This window comes from Alligator mississippiensis, chromosome 5 (assembly GCF_030867095.1).
Source record: "Alligator mississippiensis isolate rAllMis1 chromosome 5, rAllMis1, whole genome shotgun sequence".
NCBI classification, from domain to species: domain Eukaryota; kingdom Metazoa; phylum Chordata; order Crocodylia; family Alligatoridae; genus Alligator; species Alligator mississippiensis.
In genome coordinates this window covers 84459669-84485141 of record NC_081828.1, presented here as the reverse complement: position 1 = coordinate 84485141, position 25473 = coordinate 84459669, and the positions used below count along the sequence as shown (strand labels likewise).

Here is a 25473-nt window from a genome sequence, read left to right as displayed (position 1 = left end):
TAAGTTACAAAAAGCAAAACTTACCAACCGATGAGCATCAAAACACGAGTTGCTTCAGAAGTTTGAGGCAGTACTGTATTAATTTTTAATATTACATAGCATCCTTGTGCAAAAGATCAGAATTGGAAGAATAAGCAGGCAGGCACATCATTATCAAAACTGGAAAATAAACATGCTGCTGTTGTGACAAACTCTCTAATTCAGTTTTACAGAAGTTTTTTCCAGACCATAACCCTTGAGTTTCAAGCCAATTTTTTTTCATTTGCTGTACATATTTCCTTCGGGTGCAATCTTTCAAAGCCATCATCACATCTGCTCTCCACAAACAAGTGAGATCCCATCCACGTTACAGTACAGCTTACTTCAGCATCACAAAAGTCTCCTATGCCTGCCAATACTGTGCAGCCTGCTCTGTAACATCCTAAGTAAAACCTGCATGCCAAAAGCCATTGGATCTTTGTATGAAACCCGCCTCTAATTTTAGCATTTGTCTTTTAGCATGACAAGTTCTTTACAGGACAGTGCGACTTTCAGCGTGCCAATTATGAGAAGTGCAGTAGTGCCCACCAGCCCTTCCGACGCCTCCCCACCAGCATACAGGTAGCCTGCAGTTCAGCTAAGAGTTAATAGCATTACTACTATATCCCATGATACCTGGGCCAGGTCACATACACAGGCAAGGCAGTTCTTTTGCTGGCATAAATGCGACCAGTTAAGTGCCAAAAACATTTGCCCTCCAGAAGAATCCCACTGCCTTGCATTCAACTTCTATGTAAGACAGGGTCCCCAACCACCTTGACTTTTGCACGTGCAGGCTTCTAGCAGAAACTTTTTCTCCAGAGCAGTTTTCCTACTGACATGTTAGCATGTTTAACCCAGTGATTCTGGGTCTGTCAAGGGTGCTGGAGGGTGTCATGCAACATTGGCACCCTTCGATTTAAAAACACGATTCACAAGATAGACCCTGAGATTTCAAACAGAAACCCATGATGGTGGCCTCTAAATTCTTCATAACAGAAAAAAACTGCTCTATTATTTTTTTGTAGTCAAAACAAGAGTGAAAGCTAAGAGCTGGCATCTTCTGAGAGGAGCTGCAAGTCTATCTGGGGGTGCTATGAGTCTAAAAAAGGTTGAGAACCACTGATTTAAACCTTCAGGGCGCCATGGTTACTTGAGCCTCCCATTAGGGTCTGGTGAAGGAACCCCACTCGGGAGGACCTGGTCTGCACCTGTCTTTCCAAGGCTTGCAGCTGAGGTGGGCTCCTGACCAGGCCAAGCCCATGATGAGGTGGAGTCAGCAGCCATTGGTCCCACAGCGGGGAAGCTCTGTTATAGCCAGTGACTACACGGCAAAAAGATCTATGTATAACCACAAACTCTTCGGGAGAACATAAATGAGCTCTGCACACCAATGACAGACAACACTCCCCAACATAATGCTACAGTGTTTCCCCAGCTCCAAAGCTGGTTCCTAGTTCAAAGGAATTAGTTTTGGCAAGCCCCGCAGCTTAAGACAAACTTAAATCTCCATCCATTTGTAAGGTCACACAAATACATCCATTTAAGTTGCTTTAATGTTAGCCAGGTTAACAGTTCTTAACTCAAATGTTGCTGGCTAAAGCTGTGGTTACAGTACTGTGTTATATGCATCCCTTGCCCAGTCACCCAGAGACTGTCATGGCCAGGTAAGCCAGAAGGGAAGCAGCTTGAAGTGCCACAAAGAAGATCAATCTCTGATCCACTGGGGGAAAAGAAAGCAGAGCCTGTGCCCAACACTAGGCCCCAAGGTGGGAACAGTCTGAGCCTAGGAGCGGAGGAGGACGAGATGCAGATAAGGGGCGGGGCAGGGCAGGGCAGGGCTGGGAGCGTGTGGGCTCCGGAAGGGGGACCCCCCCACACACAGCTCACCCACTGGCTGCTGAAGCAGTCGAGCCCCCGGCAGATGAGGCGGGCGGCGGCGGCCAGCAGCGCCTGGGCGCCGAGCGAGTGGCCGAGGCAGGCGAGGCCGTACAGCAGGGGTCCACCGGCGCCCAGCAGCAACAGCACGCGGCGGCGGCGCAGCACCTGCTGGCCCAGCGCCTCGGCGCCGTAGTTGACGAAGCAAAGCGGCAGCAGCAGCGCGGCCGGCAGCAGGGGCGCGCGAGAGCGCTGCAGGCGGCACAGCCAGCGGCGGCCCAGCGCCGTCAACGACCGCTTGAAGGGATGCAGGAAGGTGCCGCACAGCACGGCCCACAGCAGCGGCCGCAAGAAGGCCTCCAGGATGAAGTAGACCAGCACGGCCGCGCCGCAGCACAGCCCCGCCAGCACCAGCGCGCCCGTGTTGTAGAAGGCCTGCTTCAGCGGCTTCTCCAGCCGCGCCGGTGCCCCGACTCCGGCCCCGGTCAGCGGTAGCCGCGGCAGCGCCCCGCCGGCCGCCGCCGCCCCAGGGCCGCCTGCAGGAGCCGGCGGAGGAGCCCCGCTGTCAGCCATGACTCCCGCCATCCCCCTCCTCCCCGCTCCCCGCCAGTAACGGCAACGGCCTCCACGCACGCGCCCGCCGGACTGCGAGATGGAGGCCGCACCGCCGTAGGGGCTGCTGGGAGATGGAGTCGTTTCCTCTCCCTTTTCCCCGCTCAAGGAGCTGGAGCGCCGCTGGGGCGGGGTGGCGAGGCGGCGAGGCGGAGTCGGCTGCTGCTTGCCAGAGAGGGCAACGCGGTGGATGCTGGGGGTGGAGTCTCGCTGCGGCCCGGGAGAGGTGCCGCAGGAAGTGCTGGGAGGTGGAGTCCGCTGCTGCTTTGGAAAAAGGGAGCCCCGGGGGTTGCTAGGAAACTGAGTCGCTCCGCTTCCGGTCCCTCAGGAGCTAGAGCGCCGCGGGGCGTGCCGAGAAATGGGGTCTCCCCACCTCTATGCTGCTCCCCAGAGAGGTCCTGCTGCGGGGCTGCTAGGATTTGGAGTCCCGTTCCTGCAAGCCACGAGTCGGCTGGGAAACACTGCCACCCTCTCCTCCCCCGGGAGCTCGTCTGAAAACGCGTAAAGCCCTAGTATCAAAGCTTCTGAAAAGGAGGTTGCTCCAGCTGGCTTTAAAGGGGTGTTTAGACCCTTGTCAGGTATTTGGAGTGTTATTGCAGCTGGATAGAAAGCATTCTAGAATCTAAAACAGGGCTGTCCAACCCACTGCACATGTCACAAATGGCGTGGGCAGATGTGGGGGCAGGCAGCACAACAGAAAATAGGGCAGGGAACATAAGTGTTGAGTACGTGAGGGCCCGAGGGCCCTTGCCCCCTTTGGGAAGAGGGCTGTCACTTGAAATAAGTAAAACTTTCCACATGTCTGTCATCTTAGCCCCCCTCCCCCTGAGGCAAAAATAAAAGATGGCGCCTATGGCAGTGAGCAGAAAGCAAAGGAACTGATCAGGCAAGGAGCACAGGGCAGGGAGCTGAGCAACACATCAAGCAGGGGAAGAGGTAGCACTTGAAGAAGGTGCACGGCTTAATTTGTGACACGTTTGCCAAACCATTGGCCTCCCACCAAAGACACTGGCTCCAAGCAAGTTACCATATTTTCTCGCACGCTATGTGCCCCCAAATATAATACACACCTTGGTTTTGAAAGGCAAAATGAAGGGGGAGGGAAAAAATTTTTCCAGAGTTACGGCTGCAGAGAACAGGGAGAGAGCTTATTCTTCAGCTGACTCACTTTCTCATTACCTGCATAACTAAAGCTGAATCCCTGGCTGCTACCCTATTCCTAGCTCTCAATACATAGATCTATGGTTTTCAAAATAGCTAAAGAGTCTAAGCTAAAGCAGCTATGAAACTGAAAACGTTTATGTGGAGATGCAGACACTGATGCTATAGACCTTTGTGAGGAGAGGACTTGAGCTTTTTGCAGGAACCACCGGATCTACTAAGTGTGAAATTGAACATGTTACTGTTTCAGTAAGGAACAGTGGAGACAACTCTGGCACTGCTTCCCCCTGCTTGCCACTGGAAAGAAGTAAGAGAACCTATGTAGGGATATTTTCAGAGATTTTTCTCTCCTTTGCACCTGCATGCTCTGTTTTCCTCCGTGTAAGAAAACTAAACTCCTTGACATACAAGTAATCCAATGAAACAGCTAAAGAAAGAGCTTTCTTTTCTTGCTTCAAAAAGTGTGAATGTCCTGTTATTTCTCCAGAGTTATGTGGCCAGTTGGACTGATTTGTATGAGTGCAGAATTCTTACGCCGTGTGTGTTTGGCTTCCTTTGATACATTTTTAATAAGAAATCTAGAAATTTAGACAATGGCCTGTTCCTGCTCCCTTCCCGCCTCCACCCCTTGCTTCTGGCCATACTTCTCCATTGGCTGATCTATGCCTGTTTATGCTATACTTGGTAGAGAGGTGGTTCATGTCCAGGTCTGTTTCAGCAGGTGTTCTTAAACAGTTTTGAAAATTTTCCTTTAATGGTAATTTTTTTCTTCATTGTTATGGATAAAAAACCCTATGCACTTTACAGGACACTAGCAGATGGAGAAAAGGGTTTATAACTAATGGTACAGGGATAAGTAAGCTTAGCTATATGGTATTGGAAAATGAATACATGCAAACATTCAAACACCAAATTGGGGGAGAGGAATGATAAAGGTGAATTTATTTGTGGAGAAGTGCTGGGAAAATACAAACCTAATTTATATGGGGGAAAGGGCAAGGAAAATGGATTGGCAGGGCAGTGGCTTGTTTGTGAGGGGTTCATGTAAGCTTGATTGCTGGTGGATGGGAACACAACCTACTTTTTTCTGACACAATCACCTACTGTGTTAGTGTGAGAGGTTCTGTCTAATCTCTTGTTGTACCTAAAACAGTTGCCCAGATTGATCTCAAGTTATCTGATTTTTTCCCATTTCTATTTCTTTTTCTTTTTCTTTAGTGGTGACCCCAGATCTCATCTGCCACGTCTTGATGCTAAAGGGTTTATACTGGAGGGTACAACTTAAACACCACTGGAAAAAGGGGTTATTGATCAATGCTCTTGTGGTTTTGAATATTTTCATAAAAATGAATGGGTTGACAAAAGATGAAAATTCACAGTGTGTTCTTGTCACAGGGCACTAAAGTACCTGCTCCTTTAAGAGCAGAAACTGCCTAGGCAGAGGAGCCAGGCAAAAACCCCACAGGTGTAGGTTACTAGGACAGCAGGCTAACAAGGGACATAGCCTGCACCTGCACCCGGTCAGCTGATGGGAAGAAGGCAGGGCACTGGGCACATATAAACCCCAGGGCTGAAGCCAGCAGGAGTTAGTTCTCTCTCTGGTAGCAGCCAGGGGAAGGAGCCTGCTGAGAAGAATTGCCCAAAGATGCTATGGCCACCTGATATGCTGCATATAGGGCTAATGGGGCTCCAGAAGCTCACTGAGTAACCTGGCCTACAAGGCACTTAAGGCGAGGGGGGGGTTGACTCTTTTAAAGGGACAGAGCACACCCTGAACTGCTTGTATTATGTTATAACCCAGGGGATCATATTTTGGTTGTTGTTTATAAATTGGTGGACTGGACTGAGGCTATTGGGGAGGAGGAGACCTTATTGGGGCCACACTATGGTGTGGAGACCCCAGCACCAGTGTGGGCACAGAGTCAGAGCTGCGGCGAGCCCAGTGCCAGTGTGGGTGCAGAGACAGGGCTGCGGAGAGCCCAGCACCAGTGTGAGCGTAGATACAGGGCTGCAGAGAGCCCAGTGACAAAGGAGAGGCTGAGCTATATCAAGGCCTCAGAGGGACAATGTTTAAATACCATCTGCGAGGCTTGGGGCATGGTAAAGGTGTAGTTTTGGAGCCACGCATCTAGCCCATAAGGCTGAGGGTGCCCCGGGAGGCATCCCTTTTGAACAGGACCCAAAAGGGGTCCAAGAACCCACAGGGTTCAGTAGGGTCCATCAGGGCCGTGTCTGAACACAAACTCAAGGGCTGCCTCCCTATTTATTATAATTACCAGCAAGACATGGCAGGAGAGGAAAAGGGTGCCCATTGGGCAAGATTGGCAGAGTCATGGAGCCCTAGGGGTGTCGCGGCCATCCCTGGGAACCCCACGCTGACAGTTCTTTATAATAAGGTTCTTTTATTAGGCATCTATCTAAACTTTTTGCATTGGTTTCTCTTGTCTCTTAGGTACCACCGTATCCTGGGTGGTAAGTGACAGGAGCCTGTTCCTCCACTAAAAAAAAAGTTGAACAGTAGCTTGAGGAAGTATTATGTCCCAGATACTTTTTTTTATTTTTTTTTAAGAGTATCAGTCCAATAAAAAAAAAAAAAGGTGCCTTCCCTTTTAAGTCTCTAAATGATGTCAGGCTTATCGTTTTTCCTTTTTTTTTTTTTTTTTTTCCCTGTTTCTTCTTTATAATGTTGTTCTAGCCTGACTCACCACTTGAAAAGAAATATAAGAAAAGTTTTACTTTGCACTGTAGGACTCAGTCATCTCTTCTGTTTCTTGAAGTCACACTGGCTCCCAGATCACGTTCCCAACAATGAATCCTTTGTCAGCATCTCCCGTTTCATCGCAGTTCTCCAACTTCCCCAGCCAGCTATCATTCCACTCCCCTTCGCCCTGCATTCCCAATTGGCTCTTCTCTCATTCCGACATACCCTGCCTCCTTCCCTGTTTTCATCTGGAGGTCTTCTACTGTCTCTTTCTCTGTAGGTCCACTCTAGTTTCGTCAAGCAGCTGCTTGGAAGTGTGGCTCCCTCTTTTCCTTAACTGGTTCTTGCCAGTGTTCAGTTCATACCATCACTGGCTTTCTATCTTCATGACAGCTAGATAGTTATTCTTAGGAAACCAATAGAAGGTACAATCTGGCAAAGGATGTGAGAGGTCACAGGTAACATGGGGCTGCCTTGCATTTTGTACTGGAGAGATCACAACAGTTGGCACCTTTTAACATGGAGTCCTTCTGATCACAGGCTCTGAATTATCAATATAGTAAGATACCCTCTTAACTCTGAGTCAGGCCACAAAGCATGCCAAGTTTCAAGGAGATAAGTACAGGGGTTTGGGGGAAACTGCACCCCAAGCTGCTGACAGACAAAACTCGTGACATGGGTGCTTGTGCAATTGTGTCTGTCTTGGGGCACTGGAGGGGGGAACTACTGCAGGCCTGGCTGCTAAGCTTCTGTGCTACCAATTACCAATTAATCATGATTCACTCGGGGACCATGTCAATACACAGTACCTAGCTACTACATAAATACTTAACGGGCATTGATTAACACCAGAAAACCACAGGCTAAGGAGAGGAAATAATCAATATAGACAATCAACTGCCCCAAGACACAGTCAGCTGCACAAGCACCCATGTCACAAGCTAGGGGTGCAGGGCCTCAAACCCCTCCCCACACCTATCTCCTCGAAAGCTGGCAGGCTTCATGGCCGTAGCAGGGGCCAGCATCCAGGCCTGCAGTAATTTCCCCTCCCCCGCGCCCCAAGGCAGACATAGTCAATTGCACAAGCACCCATGACACAAGTTTTGCCTGTCAGCAGCCAGAGGTGCAGGGTCCCAGAACCCCTGCACCTATCTCCTTGACAGCTGGCAGGCTTTGTGGCTGCAGCAGGGGCTACTATCCCTGCAGCCTTCACCCTGCTGCATCTTAACACACACAGTGTCACCCATGTCACGAGTTTTGCTTGTCCACAGCTTGAGGTGCAGTTTCCCCCAAACCCCTGTAACTCCTTGAAACTTGGCAGGCTTGTTGGCTTATTGTCCACTGCAACCACCAGGTTCTTTTCTGCAGAGCTGCTGCTTGGCCAGTTAGTCCCCAGCCCATACCAGTGCATGGGATTGTTCTGTCCTAAATGCAGGACTTTGCACTTGTTCTTATTGAGCCTCATGAGATTTCTTTCAGTCCAATCATTTGATTTCTTGAGGTCTCTCTGGATCCTAGCGCTACTCTCCAGTGTATCTACTACTTTCTGCCAACTTTGTTATCTGCAAACTTGCCAAGGGTGCACTCCATTCCATCTTCCAGGGTGCTGATGAAGATATTAAACAAAACTGGCCCGAGGACTGAGCCTTGGGGCACTCCACTTGATACCGGCTGCCAGCTAGACATTAAACCATTGATTACTACCTGTTGAGCCTAATGATCCAGCCACTTTGCTATCCACCTTGTAATCCATTCATCCAACCCATACCTCCTTAGCTTGCTTGCAAGAATGTTGTTGGAGACTGTATCAAAATCCTTGCTGAAGTCCAGATATATCAAGTCCGCTGCTCTCCCCGCATCCACAGAGCCAGTCATCTCATCATAGAAGACAATCAGGTTGCTCAGGCATGACTTGCCCTTGGTGAATCCATGCTGACTGTCCTAATCACCTTGTTCTCCTCCACGTGCTTAGAAATGGATTCCTTTAGCACCTGCTCCATTTTTCCAGGGATTGAGATGAGGCTGACCAGTCTGTAGTTCCCTGGATCCTCCTTCTTCCCTTCCTTAAAGATGGGCATTATATTTACCCATTTCCAATTGTCCAGGACCTCTCCCAACTACCACAAGTTTGCAAAGATAATGGCCAGCAGCTCTGCAGTCACACTGGGCAACTCCCTCAGCACCCTCAGGTACACTGTGTCCAGCCCCATGAAATTGTATATGTCCAGCTTTTCTAAATAGTCCCTAACCTGTTCTTTTGCCACTGTCAGCTGCTCACCTGCTCCCCAAACTGCTGCCAGGTGCAGTACTCTGGAAGCTGACCTTGCCTGTGAAGACTGAGGTGTAAAAGGCATTGAGTATTTCAGCCTTTTCTACATCATCTGTACCTTCCACATTCAGTAAGGGACCCACACTTCCCCTGATCTTCCTCTTTTTACAGGCATACTTGTAGAAACCCTTCTTGTTACCCTTCATGACCCTTGGCAGCTGCAGTTCCAATTGACTGAAAAAAACAGAATGTCTCTTGGCCTTCTGAGCTCTTCAGTTCAAGACTGAAGAACAAAAACTCCATAGTGGACCTGGTTTTTATTCTCCGTACCTTGGCTAAAATGTAAAAAAAATTACTAGATAAGGTTTTAGATAGATAGATAGATAGATAGATAGATAGATAGATAGATAGATAGATAGATAGATAGATAGATAGATAGAAGTGCTTCTAGTAGGTGCTACTCTAATAGTCATATGTCTGTTATTATTCCCTATATAAGGGTTAGGCCTGTGTGAAGTGGCTAGTATTCACTTCAGATTCAGCCAATTCAGGGGACAGCGTTTTGATTTGGTGATTTGAATCACTGTCCCAAATCGATTTGGCCGAATCTCCAAATCAGCCCCATCCCAACCCGCTCCCAATGGCTGCCCCGCCCACTCTCCCAGCTCCTTGAAAAAAAAAGCCTACACTCACCAGCTCCTGCTAGGCAGGGGAGCAATCCCCTGCTACACCCTGCTGCACCATGCCATGTGGGGGGCTCTGCCAGGACCCCCTGATCCCTGTCTGCTGTCCCAGCCCTGCCATGGCTGCCCTGCCCAGTCCAGCTCCTGGCCCTACAAAAAAAAAGCTCCAACTCACTGGTTGCTGCCAGACAGGGGGCAATCCCCACTGCCCCCCATTGCCCCACGCTATGTCACAAGCCCACAGAAGCCCTGATGGCCGCTGCAGCATCTGGTGAGTCTGGAACTTTTTTTTTCTTTTTTTTTTAAAGGGCTGGGAGCTGGGCTGGGTGGGGCAGCCATGGGGCAGGCCTGGGAGAGGGGGCAGGGGTCAGGGGGGCTCATGACAGAGTCCCCCATGCAGCATGGGGCAGTGGGGGCAGCAGGGATCACCTCCCACCTGGCAGCAGCTGGTGAGTGTGGACTTATTTTTAAAGAGCTGGGAGCTGGGGCAGCCATGGCGGGGTGGTGCTGGGAGAGCGGGCAGGGGTCAGGGGGCACTCAGGGGGACTAGTTGAGCAGGCAGGGGATTGGGCTTGGCAGGGGTCCCACTATGGTCCCCTTCCCCCTACTCCAGTCCCCGCTTCCCCTACTTATCAGCATGGAGTCCGCATCCAGCTCCCTGCTGCAGCAAGCGGGGACTGCCCAAATCGCTGAGTGGAGCCTGGGGCGGGGGTGGGGGCAGATGCAGGCTGCCTGCTGCAGGCTCAGGACTTCTCGCCTAGCTTCCCTGCCCCCCAGGAGTCCCACGCCACCATGGTGAAACACCTCCTGCCCACCCAGCAGCAGTGAGGGCACAAGTCCACACCACCACCTCCGTTGCTGCAAGGCAGGGAGGGGGCACTCTGCTGGTGGCGTGGCACATGTAGTACTCATGGGAGGAGGGCAGCAGGGTAGGGAGCTCTGAGCCCATAGCCCATAGACCACATCTATTCCCACCCTGCACGCAAATCTGGGAGGCACGTGCCCCCTCATGCCCTTCTCCCCAGGAGTGTGTGCAGCAGCAGGGAGCTGCTTCCCCCCACCCTCTGGACAAACCCCCTATGGCTCTGTCCAATTCTCTGCTCTGGCCCTAGGCCCCATGCACCACCCTGGGTAGGCAGCACTCCCAGACCCAGTCTCCAGCCCCCAGCCCCTGCACCACTCCTTCCCCCATAGACTTACCTGCAGGTAGCTGGAGGAGCTGTTATTCACTGGTGCCTGGAACTGTATTCTTGGCCACATGCATGTGTGTGTGTGCAGACATGCTGGTTGCACCCCCTGAATCCCACTCCCCGCAGCCCCTTGCAAGCTGGAACTTGCCATTTCCCACATTTTTCCGTGGTGAATGGAAAACCTGGATCCGTACATGATACTGGGAATCCAGGACAGATGCTGTCCCAGAGTCATACAGCCCAGGACCAGGACCTGACATTCCCATTTCAGGACTGTACCACCCAATTAGGAATGGGTGGTTACCCTACCCTCTTCCCAAGGGGGGGCAGGGCACTTGGGCCCCCAAATACTCAGCACCTATGCTGTCACCTCCCAACAGTCAAAAAGTAGTTTAGACCTAGCCTCACAGAATCCTCCCATGCTGGCTGTCTGTCTGTCTTGGACACCCGGCTGCTGCAAATTGTCAGCTCCACTGACCTCAATAGAGACCTGGCAATTTAGTGAAGCTTAAAATGCAGACTTTAGTTTTCGTTTCAGTGCACAAGACAGTGGCCACTGGGAGAAAATTGTGGGCTTGTCTGTGCCAGGCAGTTGGGACAAGTCAGTTCCTGGTCATCATGAACTGTTCCCCTGTTTGACAGTGGAGAGGCCAGACATGGGGCTGATGCTGGAGATTGAAATCCCCTCTCTTCCAGAGAGATGGGACTCCCAAGTTATGGGCCAAGAGGCACAGGCCAAAGGTGCGTGAGGGAAGCTATTCCTGTACTGTGCAGACACCTTGGACCTGCTCAGCTTGGGTGTTCTTCTGGCCAATGGGAATTAAGTGTATTTGGCCAGAGAAAGTGTTTGCTCCAGATCAAACTTTACCCCATTCCTTGTGCATCATGAACAAGTGTAGCAGGAACTTGCCACAGCAGCGGGCAGGATGGAGTCATTGTCATTACCCTGTGTCTCCACAGGGTGTCACCCTTGGCCCGTCCATGGCTCAACCTGTGGCATGGCTGATTCAGGATGGAAATAACTCCTCCTATGCAGTACAAGTCCCTTCTGTGACATAGGCAACACAGGTCTGGAAACTCACAGCAGGGCCTTGCTCTTCAATTGTTTCTCTCTTTTTTTTTTCTCTCTCTCTCTCTCGTTTCTCTTCCACCCTCTGGCAGTTGTCTGCTACCAGTCCAACCAGGATGAGCTTCGACATCACGTTATCCAGTGGCTGGAGGCAGAGATCATCCCTGTTGGCTGGTTCTCTAAAGGCAGCAACTACAGTGAAGTCCTAGATAAATACTTCAAGGTGAGGAGTCCTTCCCCGGAGAAAGGACCCTGTGCCTTGGCTGGAGGTAGCGCTGCAGTCACATCCCACCTTCTCAGTGACTTCAGTGAGTGAAAAAAATATCCTATTTTCTCACGTACTACCTGCCCTCAAATAAGATGTGTGCTTTTTTTTGGAAGGTGGGATGAAGGAAAAAAAAGATCTTTTTTTGAAAACGCCAATACACGTTTTCATAGGGGAAACACAGGCAGCTGCAATAGAGGGAGAGTGGCAGTAGGAGGTCACAGGCACTGCTGGCTGCCCACCTGGCTTGAGAAGAGGGACTGAGCAGCTCGACTCCCGCATGTTCCCCATCTGTCCTTGTTTAAGACATGCACCCCAAAATATAATATGTGAAGGGAGGGGGGTACATGTTGTATGCAAGCAAATATGGTAGCATGAGGAGTGAGCAAGGTCAAATCCCAGGCTGTTGGGAGCAGCCAAGAAGTGGCACAAAGTGGCTCCGCTCTGTGGAGTGCTGGTGTCTCAGGCTGGCAGACATATCTTATGGATAAAAAGGAGAGGGCAGACCTGGGCAGGGGAGGGGTGGGGAAGAGGAAGAAAGAGATGGATCCTTCGGGACTGGGAGCTGCTGATGAGGCTGAAGTTGGTTCCTTATTCTCAGTTCCTTATTCCTGGTTCCCTATTTCTTATTCATAGTTCCTTATTCCCGATTCCTGGTTCCTTTTCCAAATCTAATCTAGACCCAATAAAAACTTCTTATTAATGAATTACACATCCTAAAGAGACAGAATTTCATTAGCTTTGCATATGTACCAATTAATATGTGAAATATCTCACATCAAGTACAGAGCCCTAAACGATAGTCAGATTAGGATGGGATTATGGGGCAAAATATTTCTTGGGCCACCCCAAATTCCATGGCGATGCCAGTGGGGGACTGTCCCAAAGAACCCTGACCACAGTCCCACCTGGCCCAATGCATGGTTTGACCGTGCCAGGCTGCCAACTAACAGCCCCCGTGCCCACTATACTACATATAATGGCTTGAATAAGGAACTGGCTTTTGAGCCCGGACTATGGCTAGAAATTCTGCTTGGGCCACCCATCAGAATGCCTTTGTGTGACTGGGGGACTGTCCTAGACATCTGCGACCAGATACTTGCCTGACCCAAAGTACAGTTTGGCCGTGCCAGGCTGCCAACAGACAGCACCCCAGCCACTGTGCTAAATACATGGAACTGAATAAGGAACTGGATTTTGGGCTGGGATTATACCCATAAATCCTTCTTGGCCACCCCACACCATGTCCCTGTGCCATGGGGAGGACGCTTCTGGACATCCCTGACCAGAGATTTGCCTGTCCCAAAACACGATTTGGCCGTGCCAGGATGCCAAGAGACAGCACCCAAGTCACTGTGCTAAGTATATGGAACTGAATAAGGAACTGGATTATGGGCTGGGATTATACCCAAAAATCCTTCTTGGGCCACCCCGGAACACATCTCTGTGCCACCGGGGGATGCTCCTGGACATCTCTGACTAGAGACTTGCCTGGTCCAAAACGTGGTTTAGCCGCGCCAAGTTGCCAACTGACACCACCCCCCAGACACTGTGCTAAGTATCTGGACCCAAATAAGGAACTGGATTCTGGACTGGGATTGTACCCAGAGATCCTTCTTGGGCCACCCCAGGAAGCATTGCTCTGGCATCGGTGGACTCTCCTGGACATCTCTGAACAGAGACTTGCCTGGCCTAAAGTGCAGCTTGGCCGTGCCAGGCTGCCAATTGACAGCACCCCAGCCACTGTGCTAAGTATATGGTCTTGAATTAGAAACTGGTTGGTTTGACGACTGGGATTAGAGATGGAAATGCCTCTTGGGCCACCCCACACCATGACTCCGTGACACTGGGAGACTCTCCTGGACACCCCTGACCAGAGTCTTGCCTGATCCAGAGTGAGGTTTCTTCATGCCATGCCCACTGCACTTAGTATACTGGCTCAAATAAGGAATTTATTTTGGACCACAAGTGGTAGAGTCCCTGGATGGCAGCCGTGGGTGAGACTCCCTTCCCGAGTGACTTGCCTAGGAGGGAGCTCCCCAGGTTGGTTTGCCTCTGACTGTGACTGTGATCCATTTTGAGCTAATAGTTAAGGTTTTGCTTAGGGAGTACCACTGTTCCCCTTTTCCCTTGTAATAAACTTGTTTTAATTTAACATTTGCTAGTGAATGAGCAGGTGCCTTTCAATTACAACACTCATCTTTAAATTATTTTACTAAGTTTCTGTGTAGCAGTTGGACGTAAATGTAAAATGCTGTTGAAAAATCCCTAGGGGCCTCTATACACATGCTCTGGGGTGGGGAGAAGGGTGCTTTAAATAGAACAGCTCTGAGAGCCACTTTAATTAGAGCTCCCAGAGTGTCACGTGTATTCAGTGTCCCGTGCTTCAAAACAGGAGTGGGGGTGCTTTAACAAAGCTGGTTCGAAGATCTTTAGTTAAATCGCTGCTGCTGCCATTTTGAAACACAGGCACAGTGAATACACATGACGCAAAGGCTGCTGGAGTGTGCTAATTAGCATGCTTCAGCAGACTGGCAGCAAACTCGATTAAACAAGTCTGCTTTGACACATGCTAAATACCACACGTCCGAGTAGAGGTCTGTCACTGGTACCCTATATATGCATGCAGCCATTTGTCCTGCCATCCAGTGCCTGGTGGAACAGCAACATAAAGGTTTTAAAGTTTGGGTGTCACCTGGCAGGCTTACACTCAAAAAGCTAGCATTGCATTGAGCAGGTACATGCCCAGATTTCTTCAGGAGGCTCCTTGATAGTGGGGACATGTTCTGGGATGATTCCATGAGGCTTTTGCCCCATGAATCCAGCAGAAGGGCAGCTCCTTATTGCCAGCAATGTAAATAGCACACACGGATGGCTAGTAAATTGGTGCCTGACATGGCCAAAAGCGTTCTTTGGACCAGACAAAAACATGGTCAAGGGTGTCTGGAAGAGTCCCCCAGTGCCACAGAGGCATGGCGTGGGGTGGCCCAAGAAGAATTTATATCGCTAATCTCAGCCCAAAAGAAATTCCTTATTCGAGCCATTATACTTAGTGCGGTGGGCATGGGGAGCTGTAGTTAGCAGCATGGCATGAAGAAATCGTGCTCTGGGCTAGGAAAGTCTGTGGTCAGTGATGTCCAGGACAGTCCCCCAGTGCCACAGAAGCATGGCATGGGGTGGCCTAAGAAGGATTTCTGGGTATAATTGCAACCCAAATCCAGTTCCTTATTCAGATCCATATACTTTGCACTGTGGCTGGGGTGCTGTCAGTTGGCAGTCTGGCATGTCCAAGCCGCGTTTGGGCCAGGCAAGTCTGTCCTCAGCAATGTGCAAGAGAGTCCCCCAGTGCCACAGGCACATGGCATGGGGTGGTCTGAGAAGCATTTCTAGCTATAATCCCAGCCCAAAATCCAGTTCCTTCTTCAGGTCCATATATTTAGCACAGTGGCTGGGGTGCTGTCTGTTGGCAACCTAGCGTGGCTAAACCACGTTTTGGGCCGGGCAAGTCTCTGTTCAGAGACATCTAGGAGAGTCCACCAGTGCCAGAGAGATGCTTCCTGGGGTGGCCCAAGAAGGATGTCTGGGTATAATCCCGGTCCAGAATCAAGTTCCTTATTTGGGTCCAGATACTTAGCACAGTGTCTGGGGGGGTGGGGGGTGTCAGTTGGCAACCTGATGCGGCTAAACCACATTTTGGGCCGAGCAAGTGTCTGGTCAGAGGTGTCCACGATTGTTCCCCGGTGGCACAGAGATGTGTTCTGGGGTGGCCTAAAAAGGATTTCTGGGCATAATCCCAGCCCAAATTTCAGTTCCTTAGTTTGGTCCAGATACTTAACGCACTGGCTTGGGTGCTGTCTGTTGGCAGCCTAGCATGGCCAAACCACACATTGGACTGGGCAAGTCTCTGCTCAGAGGTGTCCAGGAGTGTCCAGTGTCCCCCAGTGGCACAGGGATATGGTGTGGGGTGGCCAAGAAGGATTTCTGGGTATAATCCCAGCCCAAATTCCAGTTCCTTATTCGGGTCCAGATACTTAGCACGGTGTCTGGGGGGTGGTGTCAGTCGGCAACTGGTGTGGCTAAACTGCGTTTTGGGCTAGGCAGGTCTCAGGTCAGAGATGTCCAGGACGCTTCCCTGGTGGCACAGAGGTATTCTGATGGGTGGCCCATGAAGAATTTCTAGCCATAATCTCAGCCTGAAAGCCAGTTCCTTATTCAAACCATTATACTTAGTATAGTGGGCATGGAGGCTGTTAGTTGGCAGCCTGGCAAGAAGGGTTTCTGAGTATAATCCCAGCCCAAAATCTAGTTCCTTATTCAGTTCCATGTATTTAGCACAGCGGATGGGGTGCTGACTGTGGTCAGCCTGGCATGGCCAAACCGTGCTTTGGGTCAGGCAGGTCTCTGGTCACAGATGTCTAGGACAGTCCCCTAGTCACACAAAGGTATTCTGATGGGTGGCCCAGGCAGAATTTCTAACCATAGTACGGGCTCAAAAGCCAATTCCTTATTCAAGCCATTATACATAGTATAGTGGGCATGGGGGCTGTTAGTTGGCAGCCTGGCACGGCCAAACCATACATTGGGCTAGGTGGGACTGTGGTCAGGGTTCTTTGGGACAGTCCCCCACTGGCATCACCATGAAATTTGAGGTGGTTTAAGAAGTATTTTGCCCCATAATACCATCCTAATCTGACCGTTATTTAGGGCTCTGTACTTGATGTGAGATATTATTTTACATAATACTTAGTAGATATGCATAGCTAATGAAATGCTGTCTCTTTAGGATGTGTAATTCATTAATAACAAGCTTTTATTGGGTCTAGATTATCTTTGAAAAAGGAACCAGGAACCGGGAATAAGGAACTGGGAATAAGGAACCAACTTCAGCCTCATGAGCTGCTGAGGGAAAGGATAAAAAGGGAGAGGGTGAAAGTTTTGAAAATTCGGAGGCAAGAAACCCAGCACGGCAGGGCAGGGCAAGGGAGGCAGCGAGTAGCCAAACCTGGGGGTGGGGGAGGAGAGACTTTTCTGAAAAGCAGGGAAGAGGATATAATGGGGGTCCTGCTGGCCCTTGGTTGCAGTGTATCCCGGCACCATTAAGTTTAGGTGGGGGGCATGTGGGAGCTTCTGCAGGTCCCCAGCTTCATGGATGAAGCCCCTGTTGTGGTGCGAGCCTCAGATCCAAGGCCCCCCAGATCCAGCCTTATTCATTCAGCCTGGAATCCACAAACCTTTCTTCCCCTCTCCCCACCCCTTGGTAACTGGCATGGGCGACTGGTGCCCCTTTAGGTGCCCTGTGCCCCCCCTGTGACCAGTCCCACTGACCAGAGGGGGTTCCCCCCCGGCCGATCACTGCGCTCATGGCAGCTGCTTCCGGGAGTGGCTGCAGCTGCTTCTGGGAGCAAGGGCCGGCCGATCGCTGCAGCCGCTCCCACAAACAGCCACAGCCATTCCTGAAAGCGGCTGCAGTGAGCACAGCTAATAGCCGGCGCTTGCAGGGGGGCGCTGGAGTTCCCACCAGCCCCCCCGCCCATTGCCTAAGCAGTAAGCGCGGCCGTCAGGGGGTGCACGTGCAGCCCTGTGCACCCTCTACGCGTCGCCACTGGTAAGCAGCTGGTCCTGAGCCTCACCAGTGCTCCTGCCAGGCTCAGCATGCCTCTGCCTTCCCATCATGCCTGATAAAGACTTCAAAGCACCCAGCCTCAGGGCCAGAGGGGCATGTGGGGCAGCGGTTAAATAAGAAGCTGTTGACAGCAAGAGATTAAGGATGCCTGACAGGAGTTAGCACTGAAAGCAAATTTGCCATGGCAATGACCCCCCAGTGACACCTGAGGAACCAACACCCCCCTCCCTCTCCCTAAGAAGATCTGGGCCTTTGTAGCCATTAACACTGGTGCCTTTTGTGGGGGTCCTTCTATGACCCACTGCCTCAGGCACACCCCTGGGCTCCTGCTGTCACCCCGAATGATGTGGCTACCTGCAGAGCTGTGCTCCACAATCCCTTCCCCCAAAAGCCGGCTAGCCTCAGCCCCCTCCTCAAAGGGCCTCCCTGTGCCACACACTTTGCTGTATTACTCAAAGCTAACCACATGCTCACTGAGCTGACACTGACACAATAAGGAGCTGCCTCCCACTACAGGCCTAATGAAAATCTGGACCTGAAGTGCAGTAGCAAGCAAACTCCTCTGTGCAGGATCATGTTGCTGCTTCCTCTTTCCCTTGCCACTGATTCCAGACACAGGCAGGGGGAATATCCCTGTGAGAGCCATCTCTTTCCTCAGCAGAGAAGCTGAGCTCTTGCCCCTGATTATCTGTGCTATTTAAAAGCAAAAATTCCTGAGGAGCTTAAAAGATTTTGGACTGAATTTTAATTTTTGTGAGGACAGGCCTGGCTTGAGCTGGACACACTGAATGAGGCAGAGAGAAAGTGCAGCTGTTTCCACACAGTTCAACAAAATGAACCTCAGCCCGGACCTTTATACATTTACCTTTTTGTCCCATGACATGCCAGAGATCTGCCACTTTGGAGCAGACTTGATTAATCAAGTCTGCTCTGCACGTGAGCTGATGTGCACTGTGCTGCACCATGTGCAGTTGTAGATGTGGCGAAGTGCGCGTCAGCACGCAGAAAATGGTGGCGGTGCACTTTTGAACTAAAGTACCTCCACGGTATTTTAGTTCAAAAGCGCACTGCTGCCATTTTCTGCTCTCTGATGTGCATTTCACCACCTATACAACTGCATGTGTCGCAGCACTGCGGTGCTTATACATGTAATAAAGCCCTTTGAGTCCCTGCTATTCCAGCCCTGAGCTCCCCCCACAGCTCTGCCAGTGCTCCTTGCTCCTGCCCTGCAGCATCTTGAGGCCTTCCCTGATGGCAACAGCATGCCATTTTGGTTGAATTGAAGGGTAGGGACTAGGATGAGAGGGAACAAGCTTCCTCTTTGCTCTGGGGAGTGACCAGCCACTGGGCTCAAAACTATTTCCCTACTAAGAGCCAGCCTTGTGCAGCTCACTGGTACACTTTGAGCATGGGCACAAACAAGCAAGGCCTGCACCTACAAAGGCCTTGTCTCAAAGGCAATTATGTCTCTTGTTTGATTGTTAGGAGACAGTTCATTTTTACCACGGTCTTCCAGCACAGGACAAAGCTGTCATCGGCAGAAAAGACAGTCTTCACTTAACCTGGTTCTGCAGGGAACACTAGCCCCTTGTTGGAAATGCTGGGGCAACATGTGAGGGTTATGTACTGTTTTCAGTGAGAATAAGGGCTTTCCCTGCCCTAGCACTTTCCAGAGCAATCCACAGCCTCTGAGCACAAAAATGGGACAAGGTGAGGAAGTGACTTGTCCTCCAGCTAAAATCCTCCAGCATCTATTGTAGGACTCCAGGAATGGGATACAGTTTTCTCATCAGTGCAGTACATCCACCTCTGAGGCAGGACACAGCTGCTACTGAGGAGCGTATCAGTTTGGGACAGGAAATGAAAGAAAACTTTGCATGTAGATGAAAAGGCAGAAGGAATTTAGGAAGGCAGAAGTGTAATTATTTTTTTTGGAATTCAACCAGAGTATTGGTGCTAAAAACTGTCCTGTTTAGAGCCAGAGATTCCTTATCAAGCAGAAGTGGCTAAGCTAAGAAGCATTCTGTTTTTTTCAGTCACTTGGAAGAAGACTGACACTAATGTGTTGGGGAAGGTACTTGAGAGAATCTCTAACATGAAGCAGAGGCTGACAAAACACCTTGAGGGACAGCGTGCATTTCCCTACTCAAAGAAAGTCCCCTGTTCAGTGTCAGCAGACAGCAACTCTTCCTGTGATTGTTTTTCTAGATCACTGGCATTAGAGAAGATTTTGGTGTTATACCTGTCTGAAAGGCAGCATGAACTGCAACAGAGAACCAGCTAGGACAGGTCAGAAAGTTCACAGAGTCCAATTGGAACCAAAGGAGAAAGTGATATTGTCTTGCTACAGCCATAAATCAAGCCCACTACCCTGCCCCAGCTCTGCAGTGGTTGGCATACCACCCTTCTCCCAGCCCCAGGCACTGAATGAGCTCCCAAGCCTCTGCTGCCTTCCAGGGGAGTGGAGGCTTTGAAAATGTGAAGTGCCACGTGGTGCTAAGTACAAACACATGGTTGTAGGAATGGGAAACGCTGTTGCCTCTTCCATATGCTTCTTTGTGACCCCACAGAGTTTTGATGATGGTGACTCTCGCCTGGACTCCAGTGAGTTCCTGAAGTTTGTTGGAATGAAACAGCCATCAACATCACCACCTACATGGACCTATGTGGACTAGGAGACCAACAAGCTACTCAGGTGGGCTGGGGCAATAAGGTAAAAGCACAGGTGTGATGAGAGAGCTGACTGCTTGTAGCCCATCAAACACCCCAGGGAAGCATTACTCTACATGGCAAGAGAAGCCAAACAAATCCTTTCTGTTTCTCCAGTGCCTTTTATCTGCAGTCTGGGGTGGGGGAGAGGCTGTGAATAAACCAGCCTGTGTGCTGTGCACAGAACTCTTCCGCATCCGAGGCTTCTTGGGAGCTGCCATTTTCTGGCATCTCTGGCTGGTTTTGGAACATGCAGTCCAAGCAAGTTGGGCTTTCTGTGTTTTAGTATGTGCTCAGTAAGAAGCATAATAACTGTCAGGGAAGGGCAGGTACATGCTGGTGTCCCAGGGACACAAGGGCTTGCTCTCAGCAGGGCACTGTGCACTGGGACACTAAGGACCTTGGTAACTCAGCACTGAGTAATGTCCTCAGTGTGCCTCACACCCAAAGGGAGGTCTGCAACTGACTGCAGGGGTAGCACTGCCCTGGGGATGCACTTATGTGATGATGGGAACCTGTGTTTGCTGGTATGTTCCTCTAGGTACAGGAGTCTGTGGTATAGGACCATGCGAGTGTGAATGTGGCTTGGAGAGTAGGAGCATGGACAGACATACATTTACAATGGTTTAAAGTTGGGAGGCAGGGGGAAGTTGCACTTACCAGTCAAGAGCTCATGTGAGCTGATCCAGTGCGTTTCATCTGTCCACTCCTAAGCTTCAGTCGGTGAAGCTAAACCACAATAATAACCCCATGAATGCAATGGGGACAATTAACCCCTGAATGAAATGAGAAAATGATGGCAGCTCAACTTCACTTGCTATAGCTTAAGAGCAGACAGGGAACAGTTATTCCAGGTTTGGCTGCGTGGTGGCAAATCCTCCCCCTTTAAAGCGGGGTAAAAGTTCTGTCTGTCTGCAATCCAAGTGAACCACCCAGTAGCTTTGTCACAGTGGTTGGAGCCTGTGTCAGCAACATGGGGACCCTGAAACAGGCACAGGAAGTCTCAAACACTCCTCAGCCCTGCAGTGAATCTGATATTGAAGTAGTGTGGGTGAGGCTGAGCTGGAGATGTCTTTCTGGCTGCCATTTCCCATCAAGGGAGCAACCGGAGCTCTTTTCCCCTTGTCTGCACCTTCTGGCATCTCCTAAAATAGGCATTTTACAGGCCTGGCCTGGAGTCCCAGCACTGAGTGTTCAGGAGGAGCAGGAACCCCCAACAGGGGTGGGATGCTGAGCCCCAAGCAGATTGTGTCTGTTTCTTTCCATTCAGGGGACTCTGTGTGGATGCCCTCATTGAGCTGTCTCATGAAAATGCCATCTGGAAACTCAGCTTCAATGAGTTCCTCAAGTGCCTCAGCCCATCCTTCAACTTGCTGAAGAAAAGTACGGGCTTTGCTTTTGCACCAGGGGACAGACAGGCAACAGGAAGGGATGGGGGGAGAGATTGGCTTTGAGTTGGGCACAGGGGACTAACACCAATGAGCTTTGTGCCTTCTGATCAGCCAATATATCTCACTCATGGCCCTGCAGCTCCCCTCAACTAGTTCACCCACTGGCTTTCCACATAGCTCTGCCAATGCCCCTTTCTCCTCATATACAGAATCCCCTGCTATTCCAGTCTTGGCCTGCCCGCTCCCTCTCTGGCAATATACTCCTAACTGCCCCTACTATTATGGGGAATGGGAGATAAGTTTCAAAGAGTCAGGGCAGGTGAGGAACATTAGTCTGGGAGATGAAGGCAAGTGTTCAGCAGTGAATGAGGAGGAGTGTGTTTTATAGATCATTTTGTAGGATCATCTGAGACCAAAGTCCAACCCTGTTCTGCCTTTCAGTTACCAGACACCCGCCCTGACACGCATCCCATAGCCTTTTCGACCCAACTTAAACTTGCAGTGTTCCTGAAAACTGCTCATGGTTCTAATGATTAAACATTCTCTAGTGGCTTATTGAATTGTCTCAATTGACAGTGCTCTCTCCATCACTCAGGTGGTACCAGATTCAAGTCCAAGGTTGGGACGGCTTTAGTGGCAGTGGCAGAGGTCCATGAGGCTGTACTTCTGGAGAGCCATCTGCTGGAACTGTGTTGTCCCTTCTAGTGAGACGTTAGACAGTCACACTGATATTATCTGCTATCCCTTTCTGCACAGGACAGCACTGAACTTCGCAAGCAGGTGAGTTGGTCCTCCAGTTCACTACCCAAATAACAACATTGGGAAAACCCTGAGGTGTTTTTTGTGGGAAAAATAAAGAATAATTTAAGAAGTGCTTGGATTGTTTCACTGTGGGGGATGATCATAGTTAATCATCAGAGAAGTTTTTGCCCACCCCTGTACAAAGGGGCTTCCAGAATTTCAGTTCTGGTATCAGCCTGATCAATCACAGCCCATACCTTTTCACCTGTGCCTCTTCCAGAATGCGCCCTTGAAAATGAAACCTATGAGGACAGAGCAGGGACCCAAGTAGAGTGTAACAGCTGTGTATGTGCCTGTGACAATTGGGTGTGCACTGCCATGACCTGTGACAGTAAGTATGACCTGCTCCAGACTGGGGAGATGAGAAGGGCTGCTTTCAGATAAAGGAAAGTTGTGACCTCTAGTTGTTTGGGTAGCAGTGGGCACCTGTATCTCTGATTTTTGTTCTCAGCTCTTCCTGGGACACACTGAGAAAGCTACTTGCCCTCTCTGTGTCTCCAGTTTCTGCGAAATTAGAACCGTAATCCTGATAGGAGTGATGAGATCCTTTATGTTAGGACCCTATCATGACATCCTTAGAATAAAAGCTCTAGAGAAGGAAGACAACATGTTGGTGTGCAGCATGGTTGACCATCCCTCTTTTATCCCCTGGGGTGTTTCTCCTGAATTCAGAATCCAGCTTTGACAGCAGCGCCACAAATTAAGTCCTAATGAACTTCTTCAATGCAGGCTTCTCATCTGGAGAACAGCCTTCTCTTAGAGGGAGAAGCCAATGGATCCCTCATATAAAACTCTGAAAGATGCTTTCTCCTCTTTACAACCAGCTGGGTTTGCCCTCCCAGTTCTACTCTGCATTCTTTTTGCCCCCTTCCTTAGTAACTCAGGTCTTTGCCTGTCCTTTTTCAGACCTTGCCATCTCCTTCTGCAAACTATCAGCTCTGATCCACAAGGAGATACCAGCCCCCTTAGTAGATACAGGGACAGTAAAACAGAGAAAAGTATTTTTATTACTATCAAATGATTTGCAACATTTATTTGGTAATTTAGAGTGGAGGCCTTTGAACTAAGCAGCTGTGAGTTTTTGTCCCTTCATTCAGAGGGAACACTGTTTCACCCAGGATGCTGTAGACACTACTATCTTATCAGATAGGCCCAGGGTGGCTGGGAGATTGGCTGTCCAGATCATTAGATGCAGCTTTTTGACCATGTGGCAACCAAGTGCTTTTAAGGTTCAGGGAAGCATGCAGTGGGGCAGCAATTCTTTTCGCTTCTGCCCCCATTGTAGCTATGATTGGAGGATCTTGTTAAGGGAGTAAACAGATCTGAACAGCATTACATCAGCTAGATGCACCTCTCTTAAGCAGAATTCCTACTTTCATTAAGCATCAATTATTGCCTTATCACTGACATGAGAGATGCCAGAGGAAGCATGTTCTCCACTTTAGTGGACTGCATGCTGACTGCTCTTATCTACAAAAACATTATTTACCCTGCCAAATAAGTTGGGGAAACAGGCAGAGTCTAATTCATCCTTTATACATTTAAGCTTATCCTGATTTTCTGCCCTTGCATTTGTAAGGAAAGAATGGGAAAGTGTCTGCTCGGGGCCAGCAGCCCCACGAAGACCTGACTGAGGAGGAGCTGGCCAGATACGTTCAGGAGCTGCAGAAGCACCAGGTTAGGAGTGGGTAACACTGATGGAAATGGTGCTGCGATGCAGATGCTCCTGGCAGCGCACTTGCAGTCTTATGGGATAATCAGGAGCCTTCCACCTGCCGGTAGCTTTCCCAGTAGAACTGTAAGGCTTTCCCCAGGAGGTGGCTGAGAAGACCAAGCGAATGAACACCAAAGAGATGTAAGGGGCCTCTGTGCTAGAGGAGTCTGGAGTCTGCCCTGTCCCTCCATGCTGACCTCAGTATGCACAAGTGTCTGCTACCATTGCCCAATCACAGATATTTACATTGTATAGGGATGGGCTTTTTGTTTTGTAATGGAGGGAGGGGAGGGGAGTGGGAGTGCAGCCGGCACATTCAGGGAGTGCTCACTGCTAGGGGGTAGCAAGGCCAGGAGGAATTTACCACAGCCCATGTGATCTCCCTTATGGAAAGGATCTATGGATCTGTGTAGAGAATGGCCGTGGAGGGCAGTTGGTTGGGGTTTCTATGCTAAGAGGGGAATCTGGGGAAGGAGAGCGGGGACGGGGAGACAGGGTCTTTAACCTTATGCAATGTCTGCAACCTGCAGGCAAGCTCCAGTACAAGCTCTGAGGAACAGCATCCACCAGCACTGGCTGCAGCAGCAGGTGAGGGACAGCACTGTGACTGAGTGAATCTCCTGCGTAGCACTGTCATCCAGGGACCTTTGCCTTCCCTCACCCCATGGCCATCCACTCTCCCTTAACCTTTGTGCCTTACACCATCTCCCTCATCACATCTCCTGCTCTGTGTCCTTCCTCGAGCTCCAGGTCACCCCTGCTACTGTCCTTCCTCTGTGTAGGTCACCTCCTCCATCTGCTTCCCTGTATAGGGAAATGGTCTAAGAGAAAATCAGCACTTGGCTTCATAGCTAAAGTGAGAATGCCAGTGAAGGGGGTGGAGGGGAGGAGGGTCTTTAACCTTGTCTCCCCTGGGGTCTGAGGCATCTGGAGCCCCTGGTGACATCCCACTGATAGCAATCCAATGTGCCTCTTGCCTTCAGCCTGCCAGTCCCCAGTGCAGTGTGGGCTCCAAAGTGGGACTGTTCCCTTTGACCTCATCTCACCCTCCCCTTCCTAAAGGTACTACAGTATTTCTTCTTATTGCACTTGCAGGCAGACTCCATCTTTTTTATTACTTTATTTTCTATGGTAGCAATTCCGATTTTGTATCTTGTAGCTCTAGATCTTTCAAGGAAATACGAGATGCTTTTTGTTAATGAAAATGCTGTAGCTTCTGTACATGGTTTGTATTAAAGTGTACCCAGCAAGTACAATCAATACAGCTAGATTCTATTTCCCAGCAGCCCCTGCCCATGTCACTGCAGCCAGTTTCCATGGAGACGTCAGCAGTGGCCAGGGTTTCCATGGAGACCAGCCCAAGCAGTGCTGGCAGAGCTCACGGGTGGG

General features: G+C 50.2%; 1 protein-coding gene and 1 pseudogene across 3 annotated transcripts in view; one reads left to right on the top strand and one right to left on the bottom strand.

Annotated features, from left to right (window-relative positions):
- Nucleotides 1-2725, bottom strand: part of TMEM245 (transmembrane protein 245) — a 138056-nt gene extending 135331 nt beyond the window's left edge. The window contains exon 1 of one of the 3 annotated variants that reach the window (XM_059728580.1): nucleotides 1909-2725. In XM_059728580.1, coding sequence (XP_059584563.1) covers nucleotides 1909-2481 — 573 coding nt within the window. In that variant the 5' untranslated portion in view covers nucleotides 2482-2725. The remainder of the gene's footprint in view (nucleotides 1-1908) is intronic. The other 2 variants (XM_019479161.2, XM_014611418.3) reach the window with 2 other exon arrangements.
- A 626-nt stretch (nucleotides 2726-3351) lies between these two features.
- On the top strand, nucleotides 3352-24229 carry LOC132250981 (follistatin-related protein 1-like; annotated as a pseudogene).
- Nucleotides 24230-25473: the final 1244 nt, after the last annotated feature.